The sequence below is a fragment of the Podarcis gaigeae genome, assembly GCF_964106915.1.
Source record: "Podarcis gaigeae genome assembly, chromosome: 15".
Classification (NCBI taxonomy): domain Eukaryota; kingdom Metazoa; phylum Chordata; class Lepidosauria; order Squamata; family Lacertidae; genus Podarcis; species Podarcis gaigeae.
This window is the reverse complement of record NC_139692.1, coordinates 43167459-43194507: the sequence shown is the minus strand read 5'-3', so window position 1 is coordinate 43194507 and position 27049 is coordinate 43167459. Positions and strand designations below refer to the sequence as shown.

The following is a 27049-nucleotide window of genomic DNA, read 5'->3' as shown; positions in this document are numbered from 1 at the left end:
GCTACCTGGCCCAGCACTCTCCCTTATTATTTTGTGGTCTTTTCTTCTTGGGGGTGGATATTTTGGAAGCTCATTCTCTCCTCTTGTTCCTTTTTTGCAGCTGGATCCCCAGACAGTGCAGACCAAGAACTGGCACATGGATGTGATTGAAATGAACGGGGTAAGAAGGGGAAACGGGTCGGATACCATGCCCCACGGTGCTTGCCCAAGATCCCCCTTCTCTCATGCTCTCACTGCCCACCCTGGACGCTCCTCTCCCCCATCCCACCCCCGTAGTAGAGAGTTTCTCCATTGCAGGATGTGACTTTGACCTTGAAATCTCCCTTTCAGATCAAAGTGGAGTTCTCTATGAAGTTCACCAGCCGCGACTTGAGCCTTAAAAGGACCCCATCGAAAAAGCAGACGGGAGTCTTCGGGGTAAAAATCAGCGTCGTCACAAAGTACGTTGGGTTCGGGTCCGGCGGTGGGTGCAGGGCTGCCCTGATCAGGGGGGTCTGGTGACGTTTTGGGCGGAGGGGGAGGGAATGCCAGCCTGAGCCTTTGCAATAGTTGTTTGTTGTGCCTTTTCAGGTCTTCAGCCACTCGGGGCTAATAAGGTCCCTAAATTTTTTTTTTCTTCAAAAAAAACCCTACTGCTTGCAAACATAGCGAAGATGCAGGCAGCTTCTGCAAGGGCCTGGCTTCTTCCGTGGTGTCCTGGGCTCTCTCCTGACCCATCTCTCTCCTCTTGCTCTCTCTGCTCTGTCGCTTCCAGGCGTGAGCGCTCCAAAGTGCCCTACATTGTGCGCCAGTGCGTTGAGGAAGTGGAGAAGCGCGGCATTGATGAAGTGGGGATCTACCGGATCTCGGGGGTGGCCACGGACATCCAGGCCTTGAAAGCAGCCTTTGACGCCAGTAAGTTCCCCCTTGCATCTCTGCTGCTGCCGTGCCAATTTCTTTCTCCATCTCATTGCTTAGCCAAGGATCTCTTCTCCAAGAGCAGCCAGCCCCCAGTCTTTGTATCTGGCATTCGCACGAATATGCTGCCACTAAACACGGAGGTTTTTATTTAGCTGTTTTCTCTAATAATGCTTTTAGGACAGTTTTAACTGTAGCTGCTCTTAGAGCCAGCATTGTGTAGTGGTTTAGGGTGACGAGGGTTCAAATCCTCACTCGGCCACATGTGCTGGGTGACCTTGGGCCAGTCACTGCCTCTCAGCCTGGCCTACCTCACAGGGCTGTCGCGGGAGACTAAATGAGGAGGGGGAGAAACACATATGCCACCTTGAACTCCTTGGAGAAAAAGGTGGGATATAAATACAGCAGCACCAGCAACTGTCTTGAATTGTAATTGTTTATAGAATGTTTTAACTATTTTAGATGGTTTTTTAATTGTGTATTTGTTTGCTGCCCTGGGCTCCTTCGGGAGGAAGGACCAGGGTATAAATTCAAGAATAGATAAATCATTATTATCTATTTAGCTACTTTTGTACACAGCTGCGGGCAGGATTCCTGCATCGTAGGGGGTTGGACTAGATGACCCCCAGGGTCCCTTCCAACTCTATGATTTTATGTTATTGGATTTCTATCAGCTCCAGCCAGCTTGGAATGATGAGAGTTGGGAGTCTGCCTACATCTGGAGGGCACCATGTTAGACACTCCTGGCTTAATAGATAAACATTTGGCTGCACCATTACGGATATTCCGTAAACACATCTGTCCAAGTGCCTAAAAGCAGCAGTCAAAATGTGGAAGTGCAATAAGGCTTTGTTAATATTTGTAGAGGGATATTGTCCAGCTTGATGAATGGGGAAAGATGTGTCTTCCAAAGACATGCAGAGCAGGTCTCTGCTGTAACAGGAGAGGGAAGAGTCTTCCAAATATTGGGGGCAGCAGCAATAAATGCTTTTTTAAACCCCCCTCCAACACAGTCAGTCGCCTTCCCCTAATCTCACCCTATTCTTTGCAAATATATCTACTCCTTTTGTTTTAAAGCCAAGTAAGCTATCACCTCATCTTATGGTTCTAAAGCCAGATGGCTGAATTGAAAGAAGAAAGGGAATTAGCTGGATCTTGGCCTGATTTAGCAGGGGAATTCTTGAGGATGGTGGGGGTGGTTTTATAGCTTCAGTGGCAGGGTCTCCGCTTTGCATACAAAGGCCCCAGGTTCGGCACCTGGCAGGTGGAAAAAGAAGATCAGGTTAGCAGACAATGGGAATGATCATCTCTCTCTCTCTTTCTCTCTGCCTCAGACCCTGAATAGCTGCTGCCAGTCAGAGTTCACAGTATTGAACTAGGTAGACAAAGAGTCTGATCTGGTATATAAGACAGCACGTTCCCCTTCCAGCATTCCTCTTTCCTTTGTTTTAATTCTGCCGTAGACAGCAAAGACATCCTGATGATGTTGAGCGACATGGACATCAATGCTATCGCAGGCACCCTGAAGCTGTATTTCCGCGAGCTCCCTGAGCCTCTTCTCACGGATCGGCTTTATCCTGCTTTTATGGAGGGTATCGGTAAGGGAGCTTGTGTTACATGTATTTGCAGAGATGCGGCGCAGAAATTTCTTGATACAGGCTTGGAGCTCAGGATTCAGGGAGTGGGTGAGACTCTAGCCAGGACCACAGGACAAAGAGGGCAGAATTTGTACACAGGTATGAGGGGACAGGGCGGGGGCAAGTTGTCTGTATCATTTCTCTTGTATCTGGATAGGCGTAGAAACCCCAGATACGGCCTAACAACTAACACATCTTTGCAGTGTTAATTTCCTTTTTGTATTTTATTCTCCCCACCCCCAAGCCCTGCAGCCAGCTCAGGGCAATATGCGTAGAGTTTATTATTTTTATTTATTTATTCAGAGCATTCATACCCTGCTCTTCAGCACAAAATGGCTTACACACAGTCAGTTAAAACGAGACAGTCCCTGCCTGCAGGTTTACGATCTAGAAAAGCACAGCACACAAGGAAAAAAGGACAAGGAGGGAAGAAGAAAACATAAAAGTTGGGCACCAGTTCTTAAACTGTTGCTCATATAATGCCCATCTGGCACAGTTCATGGGTAACAGGAGCCTGGTGGAGCTGGGCTTTCAAGCAAAACTGATGGAATGAGCCCTGCTTCCCATTGCTCCCACCCAGGCAGTCCGCAGAATGGCTGCCCCCGGTAACAGTCTGATGAAGTTACCTCGTTTTATTGGGGGGGGGGGCTGTTACTTTGTGGTAGAGCCCCTGCTTAGCATGCAGAAGTTCCTAACTTCAATCCCTGGCAACTTATGAGTAAAAAGGAAATGAGAGAAACCTTTGCCTCAGACCTTGGAGAGCTGCTGCCAGTCATTTGGACTAGAAGGACAAATGGTCTGAGCTGTCCATCTTCACAACCACCGTGAGGTAGACCAAGAACAGAGCACCTGGAGAGCTTCATGGCTGCCTGAGGTTTTGATGCTGGGCACTGACAGTCTGTATCTACTGCCCCTCACTGGGTCTTTTGAGAATGAGTGTGCAGTTTGGACTTTGGTGGTTCTGGGTACATTAGCAAGGCTTTTGCAGATTAGTTGGGGTGTGGGCGCTTGCCAGCTCTCTCACTGCCACCTTTCCACCCCCAGCACTCTCTGACCCAGCAGCCAAGGAGAACTGTATGATGCACCTTCTGCGTTCTCTGCCTGACCCCAACCTCATCACATTCCTCTTTCTGCTAGAACACTTGAAACGGTAAGTCCCTCTTGCCTCAAGAACATGGAGACTGAGTCTGTGAACGGGGAGCACTGCAATCGGGTAGGGCCCAAAGTGCAGGGAGCCTGATATTTTGTTTCTTTATCTATCTTGTTTTTCATCCTGCTGTTTGACCCAGAAAGTCAAAAAGTGGCAAACAAATCAAAGTCTAGCCAACCAACATAGCAAACGTTTTTTAAAAAAAGAAATGCTAGAACGGCAAAAATAGGAAATTCACTCAAGCCAGGGCCAAGCATTGGTAAAACAGTTGTTGGAAGAGGATCTAAGCAGATCGGTCAGATGAAATGATCTCTGGCTGGTGCTGAAATATTTGGCTGCTGCCAGGAGAGCTTCCACGTGGAGGGCATTCCAAGGACTGAGGGGCCACCACCACAGAAGCCCTGCAGAGGGGACCCCCAGTTCCCAGACTAGCTCTGCCTTTTGGCTGCGAGGTCAGCTCTTTGTGTCTCATTGGAGAGCGGATGATCCTTTGCTGTGAAGCACAGGTGTGGAGAACACTGCTGTTGTGCTCTGGTCCTGCTTTCAGGCTTTCCCCCTTGGGCACCTGGCTGGCTGCTGGGATGCTGGACTAGGTGGGCCTGATCCAGCAGCCAGGCTCTTCTGGCGTTCTTGTGTTCAGGGTCCACAGCAAAGGAAAAAAAACCCGTTCTAATTTTCCACTTGCTTCCCTTGGGGCGGAGCAGAGTTCAGCGGCCGGTGCAACTCTTTTCCTATAAGGAGAAACTGCTTGCAGACTGTCTAGAAACCTCAGCTACCTCTATAGATCCTGAAAGGGAGGTGACAGAGGGGTTTAAGGAGATGGCGCTGTCACTTAGCAGCCTGCTCTTGAGGGCTTGGATGTGGACGGGCTCCATCCTCCTCCCTCCCTCAAGTCACTCGGCTTCTGCCGAGGACATGGAATCAATGTAGGAGCTGTGGCTTGGCCGAGTGCCGGGCAGGCCAAAAGCTCCTCTGCACCAGTGGGAATTTGGGGCTGTAATCTTGTGTTAATTGGCACATCCCTCTTCCCTGTTTTGTTTGTTAAGAATCAAGCAGTGGAGGCGGGGGAGCAGGGGGGGAGAAGGAAGATCCAGCAGCAGAAAGAGGTGGTTGCAGGACGGGGGGAGAGCAGCGCTGCGTCCTGGAAGGAAAATCCACTTGGCTCTCTGCTCGGAAGAGAGGGCACATCCAGTTCCCACATCTGTTCTGCTGGACGCCACTCAAATGGAGCACAGCTTGTGTTATTGGGGCTGGAGCGCAGCTGCCTCCTAACATGGCAATATTTTGACGCTGGTTTCCAAGGCAATAGCTGGCCATGGACCAGCACAGCCAGCAGTAGTTTCCGGGGAAGGTGTGTGTGTGTGTGCCGGAGGAAGTTTTGGATGATTTCCAGAGCCAAAACCTCAGAGGGCAAGTTGGCAGGGGGCGGGAACTGGGAAAAGCGGATGGTGCCACGTCAAGGCGGGAGTTTGAAGCTGGGATTGTGTCCCTTTCACATGTGGAAATTGTGTGTGTCCAGAATGAGGGGTCAGGCAAGGAGAAAGAGAGAGGGGGGAAATGGTGAGAAATTCCATCTGATCTTCTCCAGCTGGGCTACGGTGGAAAAGCCTGCAAACCTTGTCTTAGCTGACTTAGAAGGCAGCGCCAAAATCTTGCGAGTCTTTTTGAAGTGGGTCTCTCTGTCTTTTTGCACAGGGTGGCTGAGAAAGAGCCCGTCAACAAAATGTCCCTGCACAATCTGGCGACTGTGTTTGGCCCAACGTTGCTGAGACCTTCTGAGGTGGAGAGCAAAGGGCAGCACCTCACGTTGGCCTCAGATATCTGGTCCCACGACGTAATGGCGCAGGTACAGTGGGTGGGGAAGAGAGGGGCAGGGGGGCAGCAGGCAGAGGAGTCGACTGCGTTTGGATGGGCAAGCTCCCTCTGCTGGGCAAACTTTCAAACTTCACCCTGGAAGTGCAGCTGCTGTGTCTGTTTCTCTCTCTCTCTCTCTCTCTCTCTCTCTCTCTCTCTCTCTCTCTCTGTGTGTGTGTGTGTGTGTGTGTGTGTATAGAGAGAGCGTGCTTGCTTGCTCAGGTAGACCTTAATTTCATTTTTAAAACCTCCGAACTTGTATTACCTTCTTGTGCATTAATCTTTTTAAAACTGTAGTGGGTAACATTTGAAAACTGCTTTAGAATTTGGAGAGGAATTGTAGCTTAGTGGTAAAGCACACACTTTGTGTGAACTGAGCACAGGAATGCTGCTTCCAGACCTGCCTCATTGCTCAATAAATGTCCCATCTGTCTTTGCCCAAATTCCTGCTGGGCTCCCTTAATTGGAGGGGCAGTTTGAGGGGCTGGTTAAATAACTGAAAGAGAGAGAGTATGTATGTTGCAGCTTCTGGGCACATTGCAGCTCTTCCTAAAGCTGGCCCTTCTGGGTTCGTAGCTCTGTTCCTGCTGTGCTTTTTATTCCATCAACTTCACAGGGTGGCAGATATAAATTCCGCAGGGATTCCATCAGAAGACATCTCTGCCTATCAAGAGCTGTTCTCTGTTGGGGACACTTTGCAGTGTGAGAGACTATCCTGATTTTAACCCACTTTTCCTTTTGCAGGTGCAAGTGCTACTCTACTATTTACAGCACACGCCCATCTCCTTTGCTGAGCTCAAACGCAACGCACTCTACTTCTCCACAGACGTGTAGCCCCGGGGCCCTGCAGCCACCTGCATTTTTCTAAGCCGATGGGCGCAGCACAGACTCATGAATCCGAGCACGGATCCTGCTGAGAATAATGCTGCCCTGGAACCAGACGCTGCCCCATACCTCATGGGACGATTTTGTATCAGCCCCACACCCTTCTTTCCCCCCTGCCCACCTCCCAGCACAGTAGTCCACGTCTCTGATACTTCTTGTGTCCAGGAGTCATTTTTTACGTTCCATTTGTTGAGCAGTGGGAAGGAAGTGAGCGACGGATGAAGACACAGCCTCTCGTTTCTTCCCCAAAATGGTTGCCGCCTTCTGGGTCCAATAGAGCTTCGCTGCAGCCAAGTCCTCTCCTCCAGCCGGCCTCGCCACCCGCAACAATGCTTGATCTTTTTTGCTCCCTGCCTTTGTGGCCTGCATGTACGCTGCTTGCTTGGATTTTCCTGCTTTTGGAGGCTTAAGGAGGACACCAAGGGCTCTTCCCCTCGTCCTGGTCAACCTACATTCTCTTCGCTTTTGTCTCGCCTGACAGACCTGGTTGCTGAACTCTGCATTCTTTTACCCCAGCTGGCAGGGCTGAAGACAGCAGCATTTTTGTTTTTAAAAAGCCCTGCCTATTGCAGCTCCCCCCACTTTTTTAATGCTGGGGGAGCCTCTCGTCCTGTGACTCCTGTGCCTCGGTAGGCTTTGTAACTGTGCATAATGTGGGGGGGGGTGTAAAGCAGCCATCTTCCTGATTTATTCTGTAAAAAGGTTTTAATAATGAACCTTGATGGCAGGAAAGTGAAGAGAAAGTGGCTGTTTGCTAGTCTTAGATGTGCGTGTGACAGAGAGTGATACCTACCTCCCCATCCCCGCCGCCCTGCTGTGTTGCCCACAATCACTTTATTTATGGTTAGATTCTCTTGGGACTAATTCAAACTTAATCCTTAGAAAGGAAATCAGATCTTAATGCGGGCGAGAGTGTCCTGCTCCCCACCCCTGAAAGGATTATTTGGCTGGCCGGGAGGAAGGCAGGAGGCTGGTTGCCCTGTGGCCATGCCTCTTGCAGGTGGCTCTCGCTAGCCAAGCCTGGCCAGGGAGCCAGTGAGTATTTCCTGCTCCCGCCTCCTCCACATGGCTTCGATCCAGCCCAGCCATCTGCCAGGGCTGTTGGGCACCTTTCCCCCAGGAGGGTGTCTGGAAAAGGGGCCGTTTCTCAGTGCTTCACACAGCATGACTTACAGGGTTCAGCTAAGGAAGACTCAGGTTGGATGTCAAAGGTTTCATTTCAGCCCTTAAGAGCCTCCACCTGCACCCCCCATTTCTCTCTCTCTCTCTGTGACAGACTGCGTGAAGCAGCCGAGGAGAGTGCAGCCCTCCAAAGGAGTGGGGGCTCTGTGTTCCCGATTGCTACCCCACTCACACACCCAGGTGCCAAGCAGCAATCCAGCAATGAGTTGTATTGGCAAGCTAGACAGCCCTTTGTTTCATGGAAAAATCCCCCACCCTCACAAGAGAAATTACTTCCGGGCCTGCCCCTCCACGTTAAAAGTGACTTCGGCCACACTTTCTGCCCAGGACAATGGAATGTTCTGTGGCCCACCGTTCAGGGACCAGAAATATTTTGCTGGCCAGAGCTGTTATTTTTCGGGCCCTCCTGCACAGATCTTTGTGGGTCTGCATCTACCTGTATGTATGTGTCTGTGGAAGCTGAAGTCATTCCTAAGCCAGAGCGCCTCCGCGCACTTCTGAGTGTCAGAATCTGATACCAGCATAGCCAGCCCCCCCCCCCCAACTGCACTTGCTCTTTTTTCTGATGGTGAGGAAGGGGAGACTGGGACTCCTGGAGCTACAGGTTAGATTAGAAACTGTATAATTGATATTTGACTTGTTTAAGGATATATATTATATATATATATATATATTTTTGGTTGTGTTCCGTTGCAGGTTTTTTCTCCCCTCTCTGTAGATGACAAACTTTAAATGGATGTAAACCATGTGAGGAGATTAAAAAAAAAAGTTAATAAAATGCAAAGCCCAAACATTTGCACAAATTACTTCCGGGGTGTTTGGTCTTTCGTATCTCAATCAGTGTTGAAAAAGAAAAAGATTTGGCATAACTAGCTTGGACACATGACAGGAGTAATAATTCAATTGGTAGGGCACCTGGGAGACCCTGCCTGAATCCCTGGAGAGCTGCTGCTGCCAGTCAGTGTGAGATGTGGGTGCCCAGTGGTCTGACTCAGTAGAAGTCAACATCCTAGGCATCTAATATAGGAGCAGCCAATGTGCTGCCCTCCAGATGCTGCTTAACTAAAACTCCCCTCACCCTTGAGCACTAGCTAGGCCGGACACTGGTGCTGATGGGAACTGGGAGTTCAATAATAGCCAGAGGTACCACTTTGGCTCCTCTTGTTCTAACAGCTCTCCAATCTACACCACCTTCCACCCCCTTGCTCATAACTGTAGTCTAGCTGCATTTCCCCTCCTGTACAGGGATTATGCAAGGGAGAGGGAAGACCATGTCTTGCACATCTAGCTATGAGCACACCTGTACCACATGACAGAATTCATGCAAGCAATTGATCCCATGCCCTTATTAGGGGCTATTGCAGCTCAATAAGCAATTCTGCCAATAGGAAGGGGGCTGGTAAAGGGAAATAAAGGCTGGGGAGAGTGGGAAAGCTTAATTATTCAGCCTGGGAAACAGCAATATTTCTCCTAGGCAACTAGGGCTGTTGCCATGGGAATGCCAAGATGGGTGCCTGGTGTGCTTCCATCCTCCTGTTCGGTGTCACTTCACAAACCAGCTCTGAACACACGAGTGCCCCCCCCCCCCCGTTTGTGATCTTTTAATTACAATTTGAAAGCAAGTCCCAGTGGTGGTGCTGATTAGTGAGAGGGTGCAGAAGGCCCCAGGTTCCGTATGCAGCATCACAATTTGCTCCGGGGGGGTGGAGAGCACGCAATATGATGCTGGCCTTTGTCTGATGCAAAACCAACTCAGAATGCAGAGATTTAGAACCTGCTCTAGAAAAAATAATTTAGTGGATGGAGGTGGTGAGTCTTGAAGGCAACTTCCTTTCAGTCTAGCATGGAAAGAAGCCCCTCACCTTGAACCAGTGATGCTAGCTGAGCTTCTCTCACCTCCAAAGACAGAGCCGGGCACATTCAACACCAGCCTATGCACTGACAAGCTATAACTGCCTAGTTTAAGTAGATCATCAAGAAGTCCCACCTACCTGCTGCGCTGCCTCACTGAAGTCCTCTGGAGACCCCCAACAGTGCTGTACCAGAGTGAGGGATGAGAGGTCTCCCTGATGTAGCACTGTAGTTCATAAACCATCCAAGTTCTTTGGTGTTTTATTTCACTTTCTCTTTTAAGACGCTTCAGCCAGTTGGAAGCTTGAGCTCGCCTGACAAGCATCTGTAACATCTGCAGGGGACAAAACCCCACTTTTTCTTGGTCACTGGCAGAGTCACCCTCGCTTTTCTCCTAAGGGTCTCTTCCCAGAATGCACTGTAGTAGGGAGAGGGGCCCTAGGTTACCAAGCTTAGTGTGGGAGGCAGGAGAGATGCTTCCAGCTTTACACTGTCTGTACCCAAGAGAATGTACTTTACTCCTTACTATTCGTATAACAGGAATCTACAGATAGCCTCACTACTGGATCCTTCTAACCCAGTACACTGTTTCCAGCAGTAAGCAGCCAAACGTCTCTGCAATGTGCACAGGCAGGGAATGAAGGCAACAACCCTCCCCTGCTGTTTGGCGTTCAAAGGTATACTGCCTCTGTAAAAGGAGGCTCTATGTAGCGAACATGACTAATAACTGTAGAACGATCTCACCTCAATGAATTTGTAGATGTCAAGCTCCATTTCAGACTCCTAATTTAAATTTGATATCCATTGACAAACAACTAACCACAGCATCTAGGAAATATTGTTCTTGTTTCATTAGCATCAAACACTTGACAAGGCGTGGAATAAATTAAATCTTTCAATTTTCTCCTGTATCCGACATAGTCATGAAGCTACGAGCTTGTGTTTGTAGCAAGTGCTGACACGCTGTAACAGCTTTTATGCTTGCCACAGCAAATGCATACACTTAGCAGAAGGAGTTGAGAGAATACAGTCAGTCCTTGGAATTAACACCTAGTCGTACCTCTCCAACGATGTTTGAACAGCACTTTCCTTAGATGACTTGCTGACTCTGCCCACGGGCTGGATGCGTATCCTGTTTTCTAGGACACAGCTCTCAGAAACCTTTCCCCTTTCCTTAATCGGTTGTCAGGAACAGGAAAGTGAGTTGGGCCAGCTGTCCTGCACAGTTCACACCAGAAGGTCCTCCTTCATTGGCATCAGCTGCTACCGTAAGTAGTAGTCAATCACTGCAGAGAATGCAGCAAAGCCCCCACAGCCAAGGACCCCGGCTTTCAGGCCAGCTGCAAGGCAAAAGGAAAAGGTAGTCAGCACAACAGCACATAATCAAGTTTCTTTCCTGTAGCTAAGCCTATATTGTTGGCTGGAAAGCAAAAAAGATCACTTCCACTAGCAGGTTTGGTTCCAACCCCTTGTAAAATATTCCTTTTATTTCAGCCCTACAGAGGATGACCTGAACCAGGTCCTGGCCCTGGAAACTGGAGCACTCAGTAAGATCAGAAGCTACAACTCTTGGCTGCAAACGCAGAGATGGGATTCAGGTAGCGCCAGCTGTCTTTCCCTCTCAAAGACGTTTAAACCAATCGGACGCAACATAACAAGCTTAGCTAGAAGCTGTTCAGAAAACAATTTAATGCTCTTAGGGAAGATTAACACTCTTAATTTTTAACTTGCCCGGCTCCAGCTAGCTCAGTATGGTTTACACCGAATGGCAGCAGCTCTGTAGGTTTGTAGTCCTTTTCCCAGCTCTACTTGGAGATTCCAGTGGAGACTGAAACTACAGGCCATCCTAAGGATTGAACCCTTAGACCAAGGCAGAGGTTTTCCATCCATGATCCAAGCAGTCAGTGGGGAAAACACCACCTGACTGAGCCACAGCATCTACAGTGGCCACAAGTCAGCTTATGAGGACAAATCCCTGTATAAACAGAAAAAGCACCTGTCTGTCAGCGGAAGGTCATCAGAGAAAGGATGAGACCATTCACCTTCAGCAAGCAGTTCCAGCTCCTTGGAGCAGGTGCTAAGACTAAAGCACAATTCTAGCCCTGTCTACTACAGTAAGTCCTACTAAATTCAGTGAGGCTTATTCCAAGTTAAATAGGGCCAGGATTGTAGCCAGGCGTGGGCAACTTGTGGTCCCCCAGATGCTGCTGAGCTCCAACTCCCATCAGCCACAGCTGCCACAGCCTAGGATAGGAAAGGTGCGAGTAGCAGTCCAACATCCTGCTCTGTGCTATGGTTCATATTACTTCCTGGCCTGAACATTTGGGAGCATTCTGTCTTTATCAGGATCCAAAGGAGCCCAGCAACTGCTCAACAGCAACACGACTCACCCCGGAAGCCAATGGCCCCTCCAGTAATGCACCCACTCATCACGCTGTTCTTCCAGTCAGTCTTGCCTCGATACTAGGGAAATGAGAAACACAACATCAAGACCAGCCACATGAACCTCTGCATACAAAACCAATTCTAAACCACTTAGGCCCCAGATGTCTGAAAGACCACCTCCTCCTACAGACCCTCCTGAGTGTTACTATTGACAGAGAATGCCCTCTTGGTCCACTGCCCTTGAAAGTTCAAAGGGTGGGGTGGCCTGGGAGAGGGCAATTTCTGTGGCAGCCCCTAAGCTGTGGAATTCCCTCCCTACAGAAATGAGCCAGGCACCTTTTGTATTTATTTCATGCAATTTATATACACCTTGATTGTAAAAAACCAAAAACAAAACACCAACCCCTAAAGCAATCGTCATAAGCTTTCGTCATATGCTGAAAATCCACATCTTTCGGAACCCTATTCTTGCAACTAATTTATCCGAAACTGCTTTTATCTTGTATAAATAGTTGTATCTGACCCAGGGCACCTAAGAAATACTGTAATAATCAATCACAACAGCAGCAGCAGTGCTGCTTTTGTACTGGTGGGTGGGGAATAAATCTAGTGGCCTGAGATGAAAACATGAGAGTTCCCCTGCTGGGTCAGGTCAAAGTGGCCAACTAGATGAGATGCCCCAGTGGGAAGACCACAGAGATATTCAGGAGTTGTCACTTTTAGTCATGCATACAGTCCTACTGAAGACTGTGGCTTTAAGCCTGGCATGAATGACAGCTTACAGTGTAATAAGTTATATTTAAATAAGAAAATAATTTCAAGAAACCAGCAGATCAAAGCCAGAGAGTTACTCACAGACTCCACCAGGCATTCAGTGCAGGAAAACATGGCACCGACAATGGCAAAATTCTTGGCGTAGGACATCCCTCTTTGCCCCATGTCTTTCAAGACCTCTTTGGCTGTTGGCGTGCGGTACGGATCCTTGGGGTCAAACCCCACATTGGTATCGATGCCAGCCGTGAACACACCGAAGGCACCTCCCAGCACGAATCCTGACAAGTAAACAGAAAAGTTGGCAAGGCAATTAGCAGGGTGACAGGCTCCAAATTCCATTTCAGTGTTGTTTCTCAGAAGCTTCCTCATCTCAATTTCAGGCCACTCTGCTCGGACACATGAAAACAGGGGAGGCTTGTGGCCCATCTAATTCAGTATCCTTTTCTCACAGGGGCCAACCAGATGCCTCGATGGGAAGCCCACATGCTAGCGACATAGCTAGCTGCTCGGGCGCCCGGGGTGGCACAAATGCACTGCACCCGGGGGCGGGGCAAGCCGGGGCAGAGCACACTGTGCGAAAGACACCTCCACGGAGTCTGCAAGCCCCACGTTGCCGTTTTGGGCAGCGCGGAGCCTGCAGGTACCCGAGCCACCACGTCACTCCCCAGGAGAGATGTGTCTTGGGCACACTGCAGGTCAGGCTCCGTGGTCACCCCCCTCAGTGACGACACCCAGGGTGGCCCGCACCCCCCTTCCTACACCACTGCTACAAGCAGGACCTGCGTGCAACAGCACTTCATTCCCCATTTCTGTTTCCCAGCAAACTGGCAACCAGGGCCATATTGACTCCGACAATGGAAGGAAAACATAGCCATCAAGGTTAGTAGCTACTGATCACCTTTACTCTCCATGAATCAGTCTAAACCTCTTTTAAAGCAATTCTCTTTGGTGTCCATCCCTGCCTCCTGCGTGAGTGAGTTCCATAGATTAGCTATGTACTGCATGAATAAGCCATTTCTTTTTTCTGTTGTAAATCCTTCAATGCTCAGCTTCATTGTATGTCCCTGAGTTCTAGAGTTATGAGACAAACGTTTCTCTCTCCACTTTCTCCATGCCATGAATAATTTTATCTATCTTCTATCATGTCACCATTGACTCGCCTTTTCTCTAAACTAAAATGTCTCAAATACTGCAGTTACAGATAGGTAGCCGTGTTGGTCTGCCATAGTCAAAACATATCTGAAGAAGTGTGCATGCACACGAAAGCTCATACCAAGAACTGACTTAGTTGGTCTTTAAGGTGCTACTGGAAGGAATTTTTTTGTTTCAAATACTGCAGACTTTCCTCATGGGGCTGTTGCTCCATCCCCTTGATCACATTGGCTGCCAGTTTTTGAAACTTTTCCATATCTAAAACATCCTTTTGAACCATACACAGTGCTCCAAATGTGGTCGCACCATAAATTTGTATAAAGGCAATATTATATATACCCAACATCCTGCCACTTAATGCTTTGCAGCTGATGAGCCCACTAAAGAAAAGTGCATTCATTAAATGTTTAATAAGCAAGTGCACAATTCTTCATCACTATTATCGAGCTCTAAGTGCTCTAAAGTGCCATATAGATGCTTTTCTATACCACTAAAGGCTCAATAAAGCAAGGACATATTTTCTGACGGCTTCCAAATGGGCATGCCTTTATAAATGACACTGAAACTCTCCTGCTTCTTTATTAGCCACAAATATATTGTGGGCCTCCAGGAAAACTTTTAATAGGTCTTGCTATGCCATCGCTAATAATAATTTACGCAGTGCTCTTTTCACTCGTGGTTGTTCTTGCAACAACCCTGCAAAGTAGGTTGGTTCTTCATAGCCCCAAGTTGTAGAAGTTGAGAGATGCAATGCTATATAGAATACATCCACAATGATTGTTATTAACCACAAATATATTGTGGGCCTGCAGGAACGCATTTTCACAAGGCTTGCTGTGCTGTTGCTAATAAGCATTTTATGCTCTTTTCCCTTGTGGCTGTTCTTGCAACAGCCCTGCAAGGTAGGCCAGCACTTATTAGCCCCAAGTTGTAGAAGCTGAGAGGTGCAATTTAGATTATTATAATCTTTATACGCCAGCAAGATGAGCAGGGTATAAATAAAATTATTATTATTGCACCTCTCAGATTATAAAACTTGGGGCTAATAATAAAAACTAGAAATTTAAAATAATAAATTTAAAGAAAACATAGAATAATTTAGAAAAAAAATCCACATTGTTATTCACCACAAATATAGCTCCACCGACGCTAATGAGCATAACTGGCGCATGCGCTCTTCGCTTAAGGTCTTTCTCACGACAACCCTGCAAGGTAGGCCGCTGGGAAGGCCCGAGTAACTTTTTCGCAAAAAAAAAAAAGAAAGAAAGGGACGCCTCACCACCAAACGAAACCCCTCTTTCCCTCCCTCCTCACCACGACTCACCCCCGACGCAGGCCAGCGCCGCCTTGAAGCCACAGCTCTCCATGGCCTTCTCGACCATCTTTTGCTCGGGGCTCTTGGCCGGCGCCGGGAAGCCCCCAAGGGCAGCCGGGTCCAAGGCCCTCGCCTGCCTCGGCCCGCGCTTCTCGCCCACCAAGTGCTCCAGCAAGAGGCTGTACTGCAGCGCTCCGGGAGGCACCGCAGCTTCGTCGGGCCTACTCGGGCCCGTGGAAGATGAGGCCGCCGCCATAACTGTCCGTTCCCCGCCTCAGAAAACCAAGACTACGACTCCCGTCATGCCTTGCTCCGCAGCGCCCGGCTCTCCCAATAGGATTCGTGCTGCCGAGGCTCACGGGAAATGTTGGCCGCTTGGCGGTTTTTAAACTCAACACTGCGCAAGCGCCGTCTCTCAAGCCGCTTGCCGCCGCCGAAACTACGACTCCCGGCATGCACTCCAGGCGCGTCGCTCTGTGGGGATGGCCTTAAGCAGCATGGGACGTGTAGTTTTCTGGGGCGGTGGAAGAGCTGGACTTGCGCGAGGTGGCCCCCTGCCGGGCGTGCTAGGAGCCGTTGCATAGGAGAGAGTTTGCATAGGAGGACCAGACGGGAGCATCTTTGGAAGGGACAGGTAAGTGTGCTCCAGGTGAGGGAGGCCTAGAGCTTACGGGTCCTTGAGGGCTGCTGCTGAGGGAGAAAAGAGGCACCCGAATTGTGTAAAGGGGCTCCCTGATATTGCAGAGGGGAATTATTATGCCATATTATATATTCAATTAATAATTACATTATTACAATGCTGTATTGAGGGGTGGAATTGATTGCTGTGCCTTGATTGCCAACTGACCAAGTGTTTCAGCCATTGCACAAATAACTTATCAGGAATTTTAATAGTTATTTTTTATTTCTTGCTTTTGTGTCCCACCATTTTCTCCAAGGAGCTCAAGGTGGTGTACATAGTCTCCCTCTGCCCCAGCTCTAATTTAACCCCCACAACAACCCTGTGAGGTTGGTTAGGCTGAGAAGCAGTGGCTGTGGCCCAAGGCCACACCCAGTTATCTTCATGGCTGAGTGGGGATTTGAACCCTTGTCTCCCAGGCCCTAGTCTGCCACTCTGACCAACTATATCATACTATCTGGGTTGTGCTATTTTTATCTGACTCTCCATTCAGTGTAACTCCTTCATATCCCTTTTTATCCCCGCTAAAACTTTATTAGGTGGGTTAGGCCGAGAGGTGGCAGTTGTTCCAAAGCCAAGGTCACTCAGTAAGCTTTGTGGCTGAGTGGGGCCTTTCTGGGCCTAGCCTGACACTCTATCCCACCAGGGCCTGTGGCATAGTGAACTTTTAAAATCTTTTACGTACCCTGGGGCTTTCCTGGAAGTTATGATAATGCTTGATTGTAGTTAAATACAAAGTGGCTGGTTGACAATGTATTATTATCAATTAAATGTGTATACTGCCCTTCATAACATAAATACATTGACTGGCACACCAACTCTAATTAAGAGTTGGGGGTGTGAGGAAGACTGGTGACTCAGAAATTAAGTATTTCCAGATACCTGAAGGTGGTTTGGAAATGGGCCTGCCACTGAGCAGTTGATTTGGGATGTTGTGAAAGGCCAGCAAATCAATTATTTAATATTTTTTATTATTATTGTATCCCACACCCAAGGAAGTAGTTATGGGATTTCCCCCCTCAGTTGTTGACATCCATCTGTCTGGTAAAACAATGGGGTGAACTGAAGTCAGTGCTATTTTTCAAGAAAAAGAGGGGCTGGAACTCACAATGAACTCCTCCCTTGTCTTATAATGGCAATGGCACCCACCTGAGAGGTGCTGGAACTGAGTTACGGTGGGAAAAATCCCTGGGTGAAGTCAAACTGTTGGATAGTTACAGCGTCTGCTGTGGCTGTAGAGACTGATATGGGAGAGACATGTTTTGTTGTAGCTGGGGCAGATGGAAGGCGTCCGGTGCTGCTGTTGCAGATGTTGTTTCTTTTTGTGCACCTCCCAGCTGTCATTCCTCCTTTGGTCACTGCTGTGGATATACAACTTGACCGTTTTGTCTCCAGGCACTGCAAGGACATATGGCAGGACAGGCCCATGCAGAGTGGGGGGCAACTGGGTACACTTGCCCCAGGCCTCAGGGGGCTCAGTTGGTTGGGGTCCTCCACCAAGGACCAGCTGAATTTTCGTCTGTTTATAACTTTATTCTAACAAGACTCCTGCTCCAGGTCTCAGACAAGCTCTGCACAGGCCTGTGACAAAGTTAATGTTCCCAGTCCTTTCTGTCGCTTTTGCAGACATCTTTGTACTGCAGGATTGGTCTGCTGACAGGCCTAGTCCCTGAAGCCAGCTCTCCATAGAGTACGTCCTTGGGGATCCTGCCATCTTCCATTCTGTGCTGCTTAGTGTCCCTCAAGTATCCAAAAAACAGCTTTACTGTGCATCTTGACTCCATCTCAGGCACAAAATGTCTTGGGCCACCCCTGGAATAACAGGTTTTCATAGTGCACTTGTTTTCACATTGGGGAGTAAGCAGATGTTGTAGGCTTTTGAATTGCCTGCCAAACCTATTTAACTCAAGGAAATGCCATGGAATGTGATGGCTCTTTCTCCAAAATGCCTTCCGCACCTGCCTAAAGCTGATGAGTCTCTTCTGGCACCAACAGTTGCAGCTGCTTCATTCCAGCTCAGATTTCTTGTCTATCTAAGCCAGTATTGTCCACTCTAACTGGCAGCAGCTTCTGATCAGTGCCGGACCTTCACATTAGATGTGAAGATTTGATGTGAAGTTTAAAGCTTCGTAAGTTCAAAAACATATTGCTAGGTAGGTTCCATACTATGGTGACCTGATAGAAGGTTATAAAACTGTACATGGGAGAAAGAGAAAGTGGAAAGAGAAATATTTTTTCTCCTTCTCTCATAACGCTTGAATCTGTGGGCATCCAGTGAAGCTGAATGTTGGAAGATTCAGGGCAGATTTTAAAAGCGCTTATTCACACAGAGCATAGTTTAACTGTGGAACTCCCTGCCACAGGAAGCAGTGATGGCCACCAACTTGGATGGCTTTAAAGAGGATTAGACAGATTCATGGAGGGGAGTTTTATTGATGGCTAATAGCCAGATTGGCTATGCTCTCTTCCTGCATGGTCAGAGGCAGGAATGCTTCTTAATACCAGTTGGTGGGACCCTCAGGAGTGGAGAGCGCTCTTGTGGGCTTTCTGATCCTGCAGGCTTTCTCAGTGCTCATATTCCATCGCTGCACGTGTGACTTTTTCAAAGAAGTGTGTGTTCCATTGGAAAGGGTTGCTGTGTTACATAATTCGGCCAGTGATGCTGCTCTAATGTGACATTTGCCTGCTCAACTTGGAGAGGAAAGGAACACTGTTCCATCGCCACGCTCGCTTGGAACTGCCGGTGAAACTGTCCTCCGTTCGCAAGCCTGGCGTGCTCCTACCCACCCTGTGCAGAAGAATGATCGTTTCTCTTCCCTGCTCCCCCTTTAAATATCCCGTCACCATAGCGACTGCTGGAACAGGGTGCCTCGCTGGCAGGCAGATGCCAGCCTTCCCTGAGCGGCTATGGCTGTTGCGGCAGAAATAATCGGTTTGCTATTTTTAATAAAGTGTGTTGAAGGAGGCGTGATTGACAGCTTGGCCCAGAGGAACCATCGCAGGTGGGGAAGAGGGAGGTTATCCCTTAAAGCGAGGGGGGCGTCGCTGAACCGCGAGTAAAACGGAGGTTATGGATTGGGGCCTGGGGCTCATCGGTGAACAATGTGCTCTGTGCATGCAGAAGGCCTTCGGCGAAAAAGAATATGGCAATAGAAGCAGAGGAGCTTTTTCAGCCCCGGGGCCACATTCCCTTTCTGGGGGCCACACGCCAGAGGTGACAGTTGTAATTTTTAGCTTTGTACTGCAGACTAGCTTCCACACACTCTTGCACACCTCTGCTGGGAGGGTGTTCCACAGGGCAGGTGCCACCACCGAGAAGGCCCTCTGCCTGGTTCCCTGCAAGCTCACTTCTCGCAATGAAGGAACCGCCAGAAGGCCCTCGGAGCTGCATCTGTATGAACACTTGTCTGTCTCTCAGCCCTGGATGTCTCCCTAAGCTCTTAACGCTCAAGTTCTCTCCAGAGAGGTGGTGCTTTTGGTTATGCAACAATGCTGATCCCTCTCTTTCTCTTCCTGAGCAATCCAACTCAACTCTCTCTCTTGGGACTTTCTGCTCTCCATATGCCCTTGGATATATTCTGCCTGCCCACCCCTTGCCAATTTCTCCTGTTTCGTGTCTTTGCTTGCTCCACCCACGCGCCATGCCCACTGCGTCGGCAGGTCCGAAATCCTGAGGAATCAGCAGTTCAGCTTGTGTGACGACGCAGGGGAAGCCGGCTGACGACTCGGCTGTTTTCTTTTTAGCTGGCCCCGGACCGCTGAGCACCCTCGGAGGCAGCCATGCTGTCGAACTTGGCAGGATCCGCTCCAAAGTTTCCTCGCATCGGTAGCTCCAGGCAGATCTTATTCTGTGGCCCCTGCTACCCCTACATTCCTTCAAGGACTGGGAGTGGATAGTTTATTAGTGGTATTTACAGCCCCAGCATTTAACCCTCATAACGGCCTGTGGTTTAAACTAGACTGTTGCCTCGTCTTCTGCCAGCTCAGAGGCTTCAGTCTGAGCGGGATCAGGGCCTTCGTCTCGCCGTCTAATTATGGGCCTGTCCAAACATTGTGGCTTCCTTTTCTTTCCCTTGTGATTATGGCCAGTGTTTCTGAAAAGAGTCCACGTCTCCCTTCCCTGCCAGCGTCCCTCAGTTTCTCTTTCTGTGAGCTAAGCCTTGAGTGGGCAGAGCGGCTTCCTGACCCTCCCCACTCCTGTGTTGTGAATCCAGCAGGCATTAGAAGCCGCCTTTTATACCAAATCATCTTCTAGTCTAGATTCTCCGCCTTGATCCCCCCCATTATTATTTATTAACTGGAGATACTTCCAGGAAATTGAACCCGGGACCGGACCATGCCAGGCAGGCACTCTGCCTCTGAGAAACAGCCCTGTCCCATAACAGCACAGTAAGTGGCCTTATGCTGTTCAATAAATAATAATAGGAAATAATAAATTTTTATTTATACCCCGCCCTTCCCAGTTCAGAAAGCCGGGCTCAGGGCAGCTAACAACAAATTTAAAACAATTGATGCAACCAAAAAATAGCATAAAATACAGTATAAAACGCGAATAACAATAAATTCAGAACTCAAAAATCAATTTAGGGGGGAAATCCATCCAATAAATATTAGATGATCACCAGGGCTAGCTGGCTAAATTAGTCCTATTTGAGCCAGCAAGGAGACCAGGGGAGAATTAGCTGTGGGATCCCAGAACGGGTAATCTTCATAAAAAGGAGAGGGGGAGGGAAGGAAGGGGAATAAAATATCAGGCTAAGTTCGAGTTGAAAGCCAGGTGGAATAGCTCTGTCTTACAGGCCCTGTGGAAGGAAGTTAAATCTTGCAGGGCTCTGGTCTCATGGGACAGAGCATTCCACCAGGTTGGAGCCATCACTGAGAAGGCCCTGGCCCTGGTGGAGGATAATCTGACTTCCTTAGGGCCCGGGACCTCTAAACTATGATAATTCATGGACCTTAAGGTCCTCTGCGGGGCATACCAGGCGAGGCGGTCCCATAAATACGAGGGCCCTAAGTCCATCTAACTCAGTATTGTCAGCACTGACTGGCAGCGGCACTCAAGGATTTCAGATTGAGGTTCTCTCTCCCAGCCCAGATCTTCAGACAAGGGGACATTCCCAGGTTGAATCCTGGGACCTTCTGCATGCAGAGCAGGCACGCTCCCACTGAGCTCTTCCCTTGGGAATAAGGGTTCTAGTCCTCATGGTTCCTAGTGTGAGGCGGATTGAATTGGAACCTAGGAAGCTGCCTTATACTGAGTCGGGCCATTGGTTCATCTAACTCAGTGTTCTCTGTGCTGACCGCCAGGAGATCTGCTCTCTGGGGGTTGATCCCGTGGGTCTTCTGTATGCATAGCAGTTGCTCTGCCACTGAGTTGCGCTCCTCCTTCTGCCTCGTGGGGGAAGAACGCCCTGCTCCTTAATTCTAAATATTCGGTTGCTCAGTTTGGAAGGAATGGCATGCCTCCATTCCTTGGTCATCTTACACCCTATCCCAGCAACGATGGATCAGGCAATTAATTAATTTGTTGGCCACCCGATACAGGGCAGCTTCTTGCAATCAAGCTTGCTTAAAACGGCCACCCATATTTAAGAGATCGCGGCATAAAATGCCACCCTCTGCAGGGTGCAGTGATGGACGCATAACAGTAGCTAGTAATTTTAACAACTATTTTGTGTGTGTGCGTGTGTGTGTTTTAAAAATGTTTTTATATTGCTGCACACTGATGTTTTATGAGAAGGCAACGTACTTTAATGACAGCAATACCAGATCAGATCATAATAAATAATCACAGAGACTGGATCGAGCGGCAATAGCTTCATTTTGTTTCCTTGCACTTGAGGTTCGTCCGTCTGTAGGAACGCAAAGCCAGCAGATTCAAAGTGTGCAAGCTCAGTAGGAAAAGGGGAACAGTCTCCAGATGAGCGGCTTCTTCTTTTTGCCCCTGTTTCTCAAGCACTTCTCTTTTTCATTATTCTGATGATCATCACCATCATTATTATATCTTTCCTCTGGCTTGCTAAGTGCTCTCTTCCTCTTTGGGGTGGGAGGGGAAGCTTAAAAGTGGTTGTGTGGAAAACCACCCTGCGTCCAAAAATACAAGGCTTGGAAAAGGCAGCCAGGAAGCCAAGAGCTGCTCGGCGTTCTTTTGTAACAGCTCCCTTGAGCCTAAAAAAACTGATTTCCTCCCTCCTTGACTTTCTCCGCTGGCAGAATAATAGAAGAAGCTGTTTTCACAACTCCCTTCCACTGTGTTTCGGTTTAACTGAAGCTCTTAAATTTGCATGCTGCGGAGCAAAGGAGGAGAAGGAGTATGCTTTTGTTAAAAAAAAGAGAGAAACTTAGGTTTCTAGTCCTCATGGGTGCAGACATAAATCTGTTTTTAGCCTACCATCAAATTTAATTATTAATACCTGAGGGGTTGTTTTTAGCTGTCTTTTTATTGACAGTTTTATTGTTTTATTCCTTTTGTGGAGCGTTTTGAAGTTTGTTCATTGTTATATTATTATTATTACTATTATGTAATAATAGTAATTATTATTATTATTATTATTATTATTATTATTATTATTATTATTATTTATACCCCACCCACCTGTCTGGGTCCCCCCCCCAGCCACTCTGGGCGGCTTCCAACAAAACACTAAAATACAATAACCAGTTAAATATTAAAAGCTTCCCTAAACAGGGCTGCCTTTAGATATCTTCTAAAAGTTTGGTAGTTATTTTTCTCCTTGACATCTGGTGGGAGGGCGTTGTACAGTAGTTTTTTTTTTTTTACAGCCAAGCAGTAGATAAATCTTGTGAAATAATAATAAAATAAAATAAAATTGTTGTACCTTTGACCACAGTACAGTTGACCAACAGGGTGTTGCAAAAACATATTTAAAAGGAAACACAGATTTTTTCCGCCACAGAAGCCTGCATTTCGTCGACTGTACATGCATTCCACAAATTATCCCCACTGGCCCTGTTTCCTGTCACGAGGAGGCAGCTGCTCTGCAAAGCAGGTTGGCATCTTCCCACCTAGACCCCCCCCCCCCAATTCCCTTTCTTATTACTGGGAATCTTATTTGCCAAGCTTTCTGGCTCCTGAGATTTCTCTAGGAGTTGCCTGTCTGCTTTCAAGGGCACATCTACATCGATGAGGACTAGAGCGTCCCCTTTTAAAAACACAACAGCAGAGCTTAAATTCTCCGGAAAGTGTAATTCTGCTCGTTTTAACTTTTTAAATAGTTATGTAATTTTGCAACTGCAAGTCACTTGGGGCTTCCTTTGTTGGCAGTGATGGGCAGAGGCTGATCTACACTGTGACCAGTCTCCTTAGGTAGTTCAAAGAGTTAGGTAAATCAGAGAGTTGTAGCCTTGGAAGGGGCCCCAAGGGTCATCTAGTCCAACCCAAGTCCGGATTGGCTGTTGTGTGTCTTGGCTTCCCTGTTCCTTTTTCACCTCGCCATCCATGGCTTCCCTGTTCCTTTTTCACCTCGCCATCCATGCTCTCGTTTCAACCACAACTTTGCTCTTTGGCGCCACGACTTGCACAGCAGCGAGGACCCCTTCTTACTGTTATTCCTTCCTGATGCTCTGAGCAGCGCCAGGAGATGGCTGGATATAGCCCCACCCTCTCCGTTTCCAACAATGCCCCTGGTCCGGTATCACCCTGAGAAACTGTGGGAAGTTTCCTTGTCACCCGCCTTTTCTGAGACTGGGGTGGGGGCGGCAAGACAGGCTTCAGACCCCACAAGAGGGGTGGGACCTCAAACTCCACCCTCCGCCACAGGCCCTGATCTGCATCCCACCCCTCAAGCGCCCCAAGTGAGGAGGTGAACCCCCCCACCAAGAGGCCGCTCTCCCCAGAGATTCCTTGAAACACAGAGCCTTGGGGACAACCCTCCACTGTTGCTGATCTTCAGAGAGTTGGTGCAGGCCAAACCCAGCCGCCCAGGAGCACCAGGGGAACTTCTGCTTAGCACACAGAAGCGTTTTGGTTCTTCCCAGCCTCTCCCTTGGTCCAAGAGAGGGTATGGTGGCGCCTCTTGCTAAGCCAGCCTTGGGGAAGCTGGCTAGGGAGGAATAGGCTGGGCTGTTTATAGATGTCCGCCACATAATTGTGCACAGCTGTCTGAAGTTAAGCCCTCTCCACACAGGTCCCTTGCTGTCTTTTTTAGCATGGAAGCTTGCAATTTTTTTAATAATTCGAGAGAGCGCAAACAGCCTGGCATGATAGATGGAACCAGCTGCTCTCCAGGACGCAGTGGTGAGAGGGAGATAAGATGTCCTTTTTTGAGTCTGGAGTCTTATTTAGAGTCGGAATTAAATACAGCCAAGGAAGGCGTGTAGCTCAGAGGCAGAGTGCCTTATCTGCCTTCATTCAGAATCATGAGGACTAGGATCTTGGGACAGCTCAGTAGCTGAGCAGCTGCTTCAATGCAGAAGCCTGCAGGTGTAATTGCCAGGCAGGGCTAGGAAAAGGGGCAACACAGGGTCCTTGCTTTGTAGAAGCACCTCTGCCAGCCTTCGGGCAGCCAGCCTTGATCTTGCCCGTTGCACAAGTTAATTGGGATCTGAGCGCTGGACAATGAGGTCAGCAACCCGCTCCTGTGCTTTTGCGTGCCTACGCAGAAGAAAAAAATTCTCCTGCACGCAGAGCCTCTATGAAGCTATCAAAGCTAGGTATCCTTTGGCTAGGCCTGTCCTCTACGATTTTGACATCCTGTGGCAATGAGTTCCACAGGTTAATCCCACCCTTGCGTGTGGAGCACTTCCTGCTGGTCAGTCCTGAATCCAATGGCCAACCTGGATTTCTAGCATTAGAAAAGAGCGAGCGGACCTCCATTTGCTCTCTGCCTCTCCAATACATTTGTCATTGCATGTGCCGCTATCATAATAATAGAAAGCTTTGCAGAATCTTTTTCCCAGCCCTGCCTGGGATCAAACTTGGCACCTCTTCTGCATGCAAGCCATGCCCCCCCCCCCCTTTGCAAAGGGAATCCGTTGCCATGTTCATCTGAGTCACCACCACTGCATGTGTGAGACACAGAGCAACGCTTACAGGAAACCCAAGCGCCTGCCCTCTGCACCAGGTTATAACAGTTATCCTTCTGGCTCTGCCTTTGTCTTGCTGGGACCACCAGTGGCCCTCGAGGGTGTCGGACAGAGAAGAGTCCTTTGAATCTGGGACCTAAGACCGTAACAAGAGCCTGCTGGGTCAGGGCAGTGTCCCAGCCAGTCCAGCAACCCAGTCCAGCAACCCAGATGCCCGTGGGAAACCCACAAGCAGGATTCGAACACAAGAGCAACTCTCCCTTCCTGCAGTTTCCAGCAGCAGGTATTCCAAAGCATTGCTGCCTTCACTATGGAGGCACAGCCTAGCCACAAATTTGCCTCTTTTAAAGCCATCCCAGTTGGTGCCCATTCCTGCCTCCTACTGGAGCAAGTTTAATTTTGTGCTGCATGCAGAAGTCCATCCCTTCCACTTTGCAGAAATCTACACCCCCCCCCCCCGCCCCGAAACTCCTCTGGTCCAGGTAGGCTCCCTGGCTGGTCCCCCCCCCCCTTCCTCGCAGCCCGCTAGTGAGCTGCCCTCTGCCTGTGTGTGTATGTGCGTACTGAATGCCAAAAAAAGAAAGGGAGGGGGAAGAAATGGAACCACCACCCTCGTAAGCTTCCGTCTGTGAATCATTTCTCAAGCAGCCGCTCTCTCTCTCTCTCTCTCCTTCATTGCAATGTGGTTTTCCGACCAGAGAAGCTCCACAGAGTTCTGCATTCTGAGTCTGGTGTGCAGATGCTGCTCAGGCGAGGCTGGAGGCGGACGGCACTCCTGTTGATGCAGCAAAGAGCGCGAATCCCACGGCACAAGTGAGTCCCCCTCTCTGCATTTTTTAAATGTTATTTATCGGCAGGGATGGAGAGATGCATCTCTCCCTCTTTCTCTCTCTCCCCCCCCCATGTGCTTTGCCAGCTGGTGAGGATTCCGGGATGCTTTAGAAATAGCCCCCTATGGGGCAACGGGGGTTGGGGGTGGGGAGCTGGACCGTACGTTCTCCCCCCTCCCCAGCCTTTTGAGCCAGCACCCTGCCGGAAAAAGGCTGCTCGGCTTCTGCTTTTTCCGAGACCTTCCCGCGCCCTTCCGCTGGATTGCAGAGAGAGAGAGAAAAACCTCAGAAGACGTGGAACGTGGCTTCCCTTTTTCCTTGAAGAAGCTGACACGCTTTGCAAAAAAATAATATTATTTCGCCTCCCTGTGTCTCCTGAATCTAGCAGAGGCTCCTGTGCATGCATGTGTGCTTAGCCGGATTAAAGGACCTGCTGTGGTTGCTGTCAGTTGCTCCCCCCTCCCCACCTCTGCGGAGTTTCCTTAGCGACAGAGACGGGCTGAGCATCTCTCGGCTTCGTGCAAAAGCATCTCTGGATCAGACCATCTCAGCCAGGCTTTTGCCTCTCCAACAGAGCCGGGCTGGCACTCCTAGGAAGCCCGGAGGCACAAATGCAGCACGTCTCCCCTCTTCCACTCCTTATTTTACTCTAGCATTTGGGGGTACACTCTCTCTGCACCTGGAGGCTCCACCTGAGTTTGGCTTCTCCCTCCCCTGGAGTTTGCTTAGCAACAGCAACCCAGGAGCGTTCTCCAGGGCTGCTCTGCTACGGATTGCCTGGAATGAGGAAGGCTGAGAAAAGACAGGTGGCAGCAGTTTTAGCTCATTTCAGGAGATGTAGCAGGTGCCCTGCAGGAAGAAGGTTCCAGGTTCGATCCCCAGAAAGGACCAGAGAGGGAGGAGGGAGATGGGGGGTAGGAAAACCTGTCTCTGGGATGGCAGAGATTCTGTCTGCAGCAGATGACATTGAGCTGCATGAATAAACATAGTCTGGTCTGAACATGGGAAGCTGCCTTCTGCTGAGTCAGACCACTGGTCCATCAAGCTCAGTATTGCCAGCACTGGCTGGCAGCGGCGCTCCAGGGTTTCAGAAGAAGGGACCATCCTGACCCTGGAATTGGACCATGCAGACTCTCCCCGTGACCTACAGCCCTTTCCCTAAAAATAAAATGAGATTCCAGGCCTTGTGGTGAAGAGCTGGCTTAAATGAGAGCATAGGAATCTGCCTCATGCAGAGCCAGACCAAATAAAAGCAAAGCACAAAGTCCTTGTGGTTCTGAATTGAGAGCCTGATTCGAAATACAAACACACAGGGAGGTGCTTTACACTGAGGCAGAACGTTGGCCCATCTTGTTCAGTATTGCCGACACTGACTGGCAGCAGCATCTCTCCAGGGTTTCAGGCAGGGAGTCT

The 27049-nt window shown here is 49.0% G+C and overlaps 3 protein-coding genes across 9 annotated transcripts in view; 2 read left to right on the top strand and 1 right to left on the bottom strand.

The window, feature by feature from the left end:
• The window catches only part of ABR (ABR activator of RhoGEF and GTPase), a 123916-nt gene extending 115505 nt beyond the window's left edge, over positions 1-8411 (top strand). For all 5 annotated transcript variants that reach the window (XM_083715052.1, XM_083715053.1, XM_083715054.1 and 2 more), the window contains 7 exons: positions 101-160; positions 331-440; positions 755-894; positions 2361-2495; positions 3579-3684; positions 5380-5530; positions 6283-8411. In XM_083715052.1, coding sequence (XP_083571178.1) covers positions 101-160; positions 331-440; positions 755-894; positions 2361-2495; positions 3579-3684; positions 5380-5530; positions 6283-6372 — 792 coding nt within the window. In that variant the 3' untranslated portion in view covers positions 6373-8411. The remainder of the gene's footprint in view (positions 1-100; positions 161-330; positions 441-754; positions 895-2360; positions 2496-3578; positions 3685-5379; positions 5531-6282) is intronic.
• A 1874-nt stretch (positions 8412-10285) lies between these two features.
• TIMM22 (translocase of inner mitochondrial membrane 22) lies at positions 10286-15373 on the bottom strand. The gene is made up of 4 exons (XM_083715312.1): positions 15092-15373; positions 12697-12893; positions 11847-11919; positions 10286-10796 (listed from the first exon to the last, which is right to left on the bottom strand). Exons 1-4 carry the CDS (start codon positions 15336-15338, stop codon positions 10720-10722), a joined length of 594 nt encoding a protein of 197 aa, XP_083571438.1. The 5' UTR covers positions 15339-15373; the 3' UTR covers positions 10286-10719.
• Positions 15374-15431: 58 nt separating this feature from the next.
• Positions 15432-27049, top strand: part of SPECC1 (sperm antigen with calponin homology and coiled-coil domains 1) — a 105196-nt gene continuing 93578 nt past the window's right edge. Inside the window, exons 1-2 of one of the 3 annotated variants that reach the window (XM_083715029.1) lie at positions 15578-15716; positions 25510-25619. Coding sequence is in view for 1 of the 3 variants with exons in the window: in XM_083715027.1 (XP_083571153.1) it covers positions 15447-15716 (270 nt within the window). In the remaining 2 variants the exon portion in view is untranslated. Of the gene's footprint in view, positions 15717-25504; positions 25620-27049 lie in introns of all 3 variants that reach the window. The other 2 variants (XM_083715028.1, XM_083715027.1) reach the window with 2 other exon arrangements.

What these genes read in the sequence shown, in the direction of transcription:
- TIMM22 (XM_083715312.1), bottom strand. Translation starts at nt 15,338, where the DNA reads ATGGCGGCGGCCTCATCTTCCACGGGCCCGAGTAGGCCCGACGAAGCT. An exon ending in GGCGCTGGCCTGCGTCGGGG is followed by an intron (nt 12,894 to 15,091) that starts GTGAGTCGTGGT and finishes TTTACTTGTCAG; the next exon opens with GATTCGTGCTGGGAGGTGCC. An exon ending in AGGGGCCATTGGCTTCCGGG is followed by an intron (nt 10,797 to 11,846) that starts GTGAGTCGTGTT and finishes TTTGCCTTGCAG; the next exon opens with CTGGCCTGAAAGCCGGGGTC.